This window comes from Melopsittacus undulatus, chromosome 1 (genome assembly GCF_012275295.1).
Source record: "Melopsittacus undulatus isolate bMelUnd1 chromosome 1, bMelUnd1.mat.Z, whole genome shotgun sequence".
In the NCBI taxonomy this organism is placed as follows: domain Eukaryota; kingdom Metazoa; phylum Chordata; class Aves; order Psittaciformes; family Psittaculidae; genus Melopsittacus; species Melopsittacus undulatus.
In genome coordinates this window covers 50,170,830-50,178,949 of record NC_047527.1, presented here as the reverse complement: position 1 = coordinate 50,178,949, position 8,120 = coordinate 50,170,830, and the positions used below count along the sequence as shown (strand labels likewise).

Genomic DNA, 8,120 nt, shown 5'->3' with positions numbered 1-8,120 from the left:
CTCAGACAAAACTACCTTGGGAGTGTTGAAAGGTTGAAAACTACATGTGGATTTCCTATATGTTCCTAGGCTGGGGCTGATGTACTCCACCCAGCTTGTTCTGGGGTTGCCAGAAAATGGTAAATCAATGCAGCCATTTAGCTGGAAGTCTGATACATTCTTTTGCAGTAATAAAATTTCCACTTTTACTCAATACTATTTTATTAATAAACTTTGAATACCGCTTACTAAGAGTGGTGTATTACTCATAAGTATAGACATCTATCTTTGTATTTATGACTGCAGAAAACTAGCTGTAAGAGCCTCTAAAGTTATTTCAGTCTTCTCCCTTAAATCTTCCTCTTGGCAGTGATTAAAACTGTGATTAGTTGGCAGTGGGCTTATTTATGGTCATTTGAAAGTATTAAATGACAAGAAGTTGGAAATTATTGCTCAATGAGAGATTCTGAGAGGCTTGCTTATTTAGCCATTGATTCATTCATCATTTTCTTGACCATTTTCTAAGCATGCGCAACATAGTGAAATAATGGGTTTGCTTATTACACATCAGTCATTAATGTTAAGATGAGCTCACAATATATAATGAAATCCACATCCACAAACTAAGGACAGGTGACCTGACTTGTTACACACCTTGAGCACACAGATATTTTTACTCACATGAGCAGAATTAATGAGGGCTGGTACTTGACTTGGGGGATCTGACAAAACATTCCTTTCTTCAAGTCCCTGAGCAACCTGATCTAACTTTGAAGCTGGCTCCATTTCTAGCTGGGGGCTGCAGGGGTATTACATGTCCTCCAGAGATTCTTCCCAATCTTTTTCTTTTTGATTTACTGCCTCATACAGGGAAGCCCCATTTGCTGTTCTGCAGCAAAGATGGAAACCCAGAAAACATCCCTCTGCTTCACCCACTTCAGTTCACTTCAGACTTTACAATCAAAACCTTACTAGTGAGAGCGGCTTTGCCCCAAAATGCTGGGCCATAAACTGGAGCACTTAACAGTACAGCCAGGTGTCCCAATATACTCTACAGTACTAGAGGCAAAACAAGCAACTGGTATAACAACACATTGCCCTGAAGCATTGACCAGAGGATTTCCAAGAGAAGCTACAACCTTAGAGAGTGTGTATAAACTAGCCAGAAGAGCAATACATTTTACTTTAACCATCAGACAGCACTATTAGTTACAAACTGCTAATAATGCCAATTAAGTTAGTAAACCATTCATAAGAAGACTAAGAAAGGAAATTCATAACAAAATAAGTGGGCAGGGATCACCTGTTTATGACACAATCTTTCAAATTTCAGAACATAGAGGTCCTTTTTAGTATGAAAAAAAAACAGTATTTTTGTGTAAGTAACCTTCAGTCCAAAGACCCACTAATAAAAGTTCCTCCCTCCTTTGCTAGTCACAGTTTTAAGAAAAATAAATCAGGAGCCCCCCATACTTCAAAGGGAACATACTTCAAAGGGCCTTTCTGCTTTTTCTTTCTACTCCCTCTCTCTCTTCCTATCTCTTAAGCAGACACACTTCAACTCACATTTATCCTTGACACCTTAATCAGCCAAAGCATTCACTAACTTTTCAGCAAGGAAATGCACAATCAAGCCCATGTACTTATAAAACAGCTAAACAATGAAGTGTAATAATTTCCTGAATTTCAACTCAACATTTCAGGAAATATACCCTGTAGCCAAACTGAAATTACAGTTAACACTCCTAGAAGTGCAGTCATTCCAACAGTGGGGCTTTATTTCAGACAAATGATATTTTAATGGCCCCTAAGGGTAGGTAAAAAGGGTTCATGACTTTTAGGTTTGATCACCAGAGGTTTCTGTTTCTAAAAACAATAAAATCAGTGCTGAATATAATCCATATCTGCAACATACACTCCCTTCTACATGAAGAACATGTGGAAGTCAAGAGTACAACTCTATGTTTAAGGCAGTGAAATGCTCTCATATAAAATGCAGTGAGCTTTTTAATTTAAGTAATTTGTCATGCATAACCTAGACTGAACCTAAACATCAGAAGGGCTCTTTAAACTGTCTTCAAATATATCAGATCAACAATAAATCCACTGACTGATAAAAAAAGCCCTAGTAGTACTTAAGTACTAATAAAACCAATACATCTCTGATACAGTTAACAAGCTCTTTGTTTGATTTGGATCTCACTGTCTCCACTGTGTGCAGCAGAATGAGCTCTTAGATGAACCATGGGTATCAAAAGAAGACTACACAGGGACCGCAGTTTATTCTGATGAATATCTACTATTTAGTTCATTTTTAACTTGCCTATGTAAGTGCATAAAGGAAAAAGAGAATAATTTCAGAGAGTCCTCACAGTCATTTCTTTGTTGCTTTTATATCTCTTTCCTGTCCTATTTTTGTCAACATTAGCTAATAAATATATATAAGCACATTTTGTTATTCAGACCAGTATTCCTACTGAATTAAATACTTTTCACAGGACTAAAGCTGAGGGTTTGCAGGATTTGAACTGTGTATTTTAAATGCTTTGGATTAGTTCCTTTCCTACTCTGCCATTACCAGCAACAGATAGAAACATGCAAGTCACAGCCTATACACAGAGGGTTTTGAACACAATACAATGTAAAGATTTTAATATTCCAGCTGCTTTCAGTATTAATCAGCTGGTGCTGTGGTAGGTACTTACAATATTTTATAGTTCTTACAATATGTAAGAACAAGGAATGATTTTACAATTGCCATTACGGCTAGAAGAAAGAAGTAACAGCAATGCTCACCAAAGAAAGTCAAAGTGAGGAAAAAAAGACTTATGATAAATATCTAATTCCATTCTCAAAAGAACAAAAAAAACCCATGAGATTGGCCACAGCAGGCGAGACCAAATGTCTGTTCAGCCCCATATTCTCTCTCTGACAGCAGCCAACTCCAGATGTTTAGAAACCAAGGACAGACAATGCCATTTCACAGAACCACAGAGTCATCTGGAAGGGATGGGACTTCTGGAGGTCATCCAGTCCAGCCCCCTGCTGAAGCTGGGCTTCCCCATCTGGCTCCTGCCAAAGATCTCACTCGCTCAAGCAGTCCTCAGATCAGGCATTTCCTAGGCTAGAAGCAATGCCTTTGCACTTTCTTCATTATCTACTAGCAGATAGTCCAAGAAAATCCTAATTTACTGCCTCTGAGATTCCTTATCTTAATGCTTGGTGATTTATGTGTTCAAAGAGCTCAGTTTCAACCACTCCTCACTCATCTGTGAGATGCTGCACAACAGAGGGCACACCCCGTTACACAGCCCATAAGCTCAGTCAGAAGTCCAAAATGGCCAGCTCAACACTCCAAAGAGAAAGAAGGGAAATTACACAAGACCGTGTTACTCAGCTGTCTGCTGCCTTTGTTATTTCCCTCAAATTCCAGTGTTTATATATTTCAATAGAGAAAAAGTTGTGTATTTAACAAAAATAACAACCCAAACAAACAGAAAGCAGTGCATTTGAATGCCAAATGCCCGACACCTATTGTCACAGGCCCCAGTGTCATTGATGCCAGCAGTCTTGTTTCAGTAGCACCCAGGACCTAGCAGTATTAGTCTCATCCTCACCATTTCATGTCAAAATAAAAGCTAGCTATTCTTTGTTATAAAAGAATCCTCACCATTACCTCAGCCCAACTCTAACCTAATCAACAAAAATCTACAGGTGTCCTTCTGATGACTTATGAGGGAAGTAAAATGGTTTCAGAAAGTGCTTATCACCTACAGCTTTCAAATAGAAGCGTGTAAATCTTACTGCTTCTCAAGTGAGAAACTGAGGAAAGGGGATTTGCCTGAGATTAGTCTTAAGATACAGCAAGGTACAGCCATTCCCTGACTCCTGCTGTACCTGCAGGGCTCACACAGCACACTAGGTGGTCACTCTATGGACTGCCATACGGTCACACTCAACAGCATGAAGCTTAAAATCAAACCAGTAACTTTGTATAACCCCCTGTAAAAATCTCTGCGCTGGCTGCTCTCCATGCTGGACAACTGACAGGGATACACAGATTGTGAATGCGCTGGCTCGCATTCCTGGCTCTCCCTCGCTGTTACGCACCGATCCAGCAACACAGAGCACCTATAAAGCCGGGTTTGAGCGCCGCCGTACCCTGCCAAACCCGGAGCAGAGTGCATAGGTGTGCCCCAGCAGGTGCTGCCGCTCCCATCACCTATGGAAGGCGGCTTGCGAGCTTACCACCACCCTGCAAGCCCCACCACGGCGCGCAGCACGGCGGTGAGCCAGCGCTGCTCCCCTTCGCCTGCGCGCAGCGCACTGCCTGTGCGGACCAACAACGCGCTCAATCTGGCTCTAATTAGCTCCGGCAGCCTTATGTTCACAATGAAACCCAGCGCTTTGTTTGGGGCGTGCTGGGATCAGGAGGCGGTACATGCCCTCCCGCCCCGGTGCCTTTTGGGGTGCCGGGAACAGTCCAAGAGCAGCGGCAGCGATCGCTTCCCCTCCGGGGCTTGGCAACGGATAGCCAAGCGCTTTCCCGCCCGAGGTCGCCTTCTCGGCTACTTACACCAGGGTGGGCTGGCAGGGGAACTGGTTCCAGGCACACTTGTACTGGGCCTGGACGTAGCTCTCCGTCCCGTCCAGCACCGAGCAGCTCACGTTCTTGTTCACTATGTAGGCGCACCAGTTCCTGGGGCGAAAAGACAACGGCCGTCAGGGTCGGGCGGCGGTGTGAGGGCAACCACACACCTCCCCAGCCTGCCCGCCGCGGCACCCCAGCTGCCCCAGCCAGCCTCGGCTCGCCCCGCCGCCGGCAGAGGCCCCCGCAGCCCTCCCCCGGGGCGGCCGGTACTCACTTGCTGCGGGAGCCCGGCCGGGTGTACCGCAGGTGCGGCGTGGCGTGGCTGAGCCCGGCGCCCAGGGCGAGGAGGAGCGGCAGCGCCCAGCCCGAGGGCACCGCCGACCCCGGGTACAGCTCCATGTGGCGATAGGTAGCGGCGGTGGATGAGTGGGGTCGGCGGGTGCCTGCCCGCGGGCTCCCTCGGTCCGTCTGTCCCTCCGTCCGTCCGTCCCGCCCGCCCTCGCCCGCTCCCAGCTCCCTCACTGACGCAAATCCCCCCCACCCCGTTTCCGCCCTCTACAGCGGCTCCGCACCCCCTCCGGCCGAGGCGCCTCTCCCCTCCACCCCCAAACGCCCGGCCCCAGCCCCGGCCCCGCTGTAGTCCCCCGGCCGAGGAGGAGCGGCGCTCCCGCAGGAGGAGGGAGAGCCGCCGGCCCCACATGGCGTCTGACCGCCATGAGAGTGGTACCCGGGGAGCAGACCCCGCACCCCGCTCGCTGACCGAGCTGGCCGCCGACTGACCCCGAGCCTGGTTTTCCCGCTGGCAAGCTGAGAACAGGGCACGCAGGTTTCTATGCCCTCCCCCCGGGGTCCTGGGGCACAGGGCAGCCCACAGACCGTGGGCAAATGGGGCACAGAGTTCACCTTCGAGTGGTGTTGGACTCCTAGTGCATGTGAGGAGGTTTAGGTGAGCTTGCCACCATACCTTGAGATGGTCAGCATTCAGTTGTGTGGCCCCATGGCACATCTAAACCCTTTGGACTAGGAGGGCTGCTGGTGGCCACCTCTGCAAGCCTTGTGCAGTAGAACATTATTCATACAGAGAATGTTCACTAGGCAGAGAGAGCAATGGGCATTCAGATACACTTGGGTGTTCAAATCTAACTTGAGCCCCTTGATTGAGTGGCCTGCCTATGTGAGCCTGTCTGCAGTCAGTCCCACCACGGTCTTGACCACGGGGAGGCTCCTCCATCTGCTTCAGCTCCAGCTCTGTGGAAGATGGTGCTTTGGAGTCAAGTAAAGGGGAAATGGCTTTAAACTGACAGAGGGTAGATTTGGATTAGATAGTAGGAAAAAAATCTTCACTGTGAGGACTTTGAGGCACTGGCACAGGTTGCCCAGAGAAGCTCTGGCCCTGACAGTGTTCAAGGCCAGGTTGGACCGGGGTTTGAGCAGCCTGGTCTAGTGGAAGGTGTCCCTGCCCATGGCAGGGGGTTGAAACTGGATGAGCTTTAAGGTCCTTTCCAACCCAAACCATTCTGTGATTCTATGATTCAAAACTGAACAAAGCATCGAGGCCAGGCTGTATCAGCCTGCTCCTACCAGAAGGAAAGGACAGAGCAGCGCTTCAGTGGAGAAGAGGTGGGAGATCTGGGAGCAGTGCCTGTTGCTGAGTCTGACCACTCCCAACCCTGCCCAGGCCTCCCATGGCCCCAGAGCCACTCAGGCTATGTCTCACATCCAGGCAAAGCAGGCAGCAGTGCAGGGCCCTTTCCTCTGCTGTCAGCAGCAGCCTGCCTGAGCTGAACCTGGACCTCTCGGCTGCCTTGACCTGATGAAGCAGGCAGGTTTCATTGCCGGGCTTACAGCTGGTCTTGCCCAATGGCCTTGCTCAGGCTCCAGGTCTGACAGGGAATTAAAGTTTAAATGCCGGTGTCAAAATTATGCTTTCAGGCTGGTTTTTAGTAATTGTTTCACTGGAAACACACACTAAAGCTTTCTGTCCCCAAGAGACATGTGTTGCATTACATATGTGTAGAAACACTTTGCTGGGGATAAGTAGCAATGGGAAAATGTGAGATTATCCCTTCAAACTGTCCAGTTTCAGCTGGAAAAATGGCACCCTCCTAACCCTCTGCAGCTGCGTTGGAGAGGTTAACACCTCGCTGTCTAGGAAATTATGCTTCAGGCGAAGGTTAAACAATTTGCTGTGCCACTGTTTACATCTGCAATTGCATGCCAGTCAGGCATCATTAGTAGTGCCAGCAGAAATGATTTGGAGTTTCTCCAGCCTGAAGAAAGCAAGTCTACAGTTCAATCCCTAAAAAGCAACAAAGATGGCTTGCTCTTCCTTTTTCTCCTCCTCATCCAGTCAAGGAACTTATGAAGTTGGTCCTTTTCCAAAAGTGATGAGCTATATGGAAGAGCTGTACGTTGTCCCACAAAGGGAAAGTCATTAAATAATGAAAGACTGAGGTCATGCCCAGCTTGAGAATGACTGCATAGTACAAAAATTAATAGGCAGATTTAAGCAAAATGAGCATGAAGCAACTCTGTTTCCATATGCAAAACATTAACCTTATATTGTGGTGAAGGGAGATAAAGCAGATGTTACCTGATTTGCCGTGAGGGCACCCTTCTCACCTGTGAACAGCAGACTCGATTGTGTGTTCAGACATAACATGGAGCTCTGTTGGAAGAAGAGTGGTTACAGCCTTTGCTTGCCCCATGGATATGGCAGATAATGAGTTGGGATTTGCCTGGAACTTCAGGACTCTGTGCATGTTTGTTCATTCAAGAGCTGTGTGAGAAAGTCCCTCTCTTGATTTCTGACATACAGGAGTTGTGCCTTTACTGTCTGGATCAACTACTTTGTAAATATTATGAAAAAGGGCTTTGGAAGTATTCACTGACATTTCTTTGAAGGGGTGTGTGGGACTTCTTCCACTGCAAAGCACAGCGTATTGTTGAGGTTGTTTAAATCAGAGTAAACCATAACAATTAAAAACAAAATCCTCCAGGGCCAGTCGCTTCTCCTGCTGAAACCAGAGCTCTGTGGGAACTGTGGGAATGCAAGCACTGCTGCAGGCAGTGAGGTTTTATGTGTGGCTGTGTGGTGGCTCAGTAAGGACTAACAGCAGAGGATGACTTGTGCTCAGAAGTATTGAGCTGAATAGAAACAAATTAATTTGGGCAGATGCATAGAGCTGATCTCAGCTCCTCTGATATTCACACTGGGCTTATGATATCAGCTGATTCAACAAGAACCAGTACAGAAACAGGGCTGTGCTGGGAGAATCTTCAGCTCAGGTGCACACAACATATGGTCCAAGCTCTGCTCATGGCTCATTTTTTCTATGGGTGTAACAAGTTTTATTTCAGAGTGTAAGTATGAAGGTAATCATGCTCTCAAGGAGACAGCAATGCTCACACTTTCCTTTTTGGGCTAGATCCTCTCATTTCTAAAATTCACAGAAATCCCAGGACAGATGATGCTTACGGTGCATGGGAAGCATCTCTCTACCCCTCCCTCCAAATGGAGCATGTAGTCTCCTCCACCGAGGAGGGCTTC

General features: G+C 47.1%; 1 protein-coding gene across 1 annotated transcript in view; it reads right to left on the bottom strand.

Moving 5' to 3' along the window:
• Window positions 1–5,047, bottom strand: part of EMILIN2 (elastin microfibril interfacer 2) — a 26,418-nt gene extending 21,371 nt beyond the window's left edge. The window contains exons 1-3 of the mRNA XM_034060253.1: window positions 4,845–5,047; window positions 4,556–4,678; window positions 4,228–4,359 (exon numbers count right to left, since the gene is read on the bottom strand). Coding sequence (XP_033916144.1) covers window positions 4,228–4,359; window positions 4,556–4,678; window positions 4,845–4,969 — 380 coding nt within the window. The 5' untranslated portion in view covers window positions 4,970–5,047. The remainder of the gene's footprint in view (window positions 1–4,227; window positions 4,360–4,555; window positions 4,679–4,844) is intronic.
• Window positions 5,048–8,120: the final 3,073 nt, after the last annotated feature.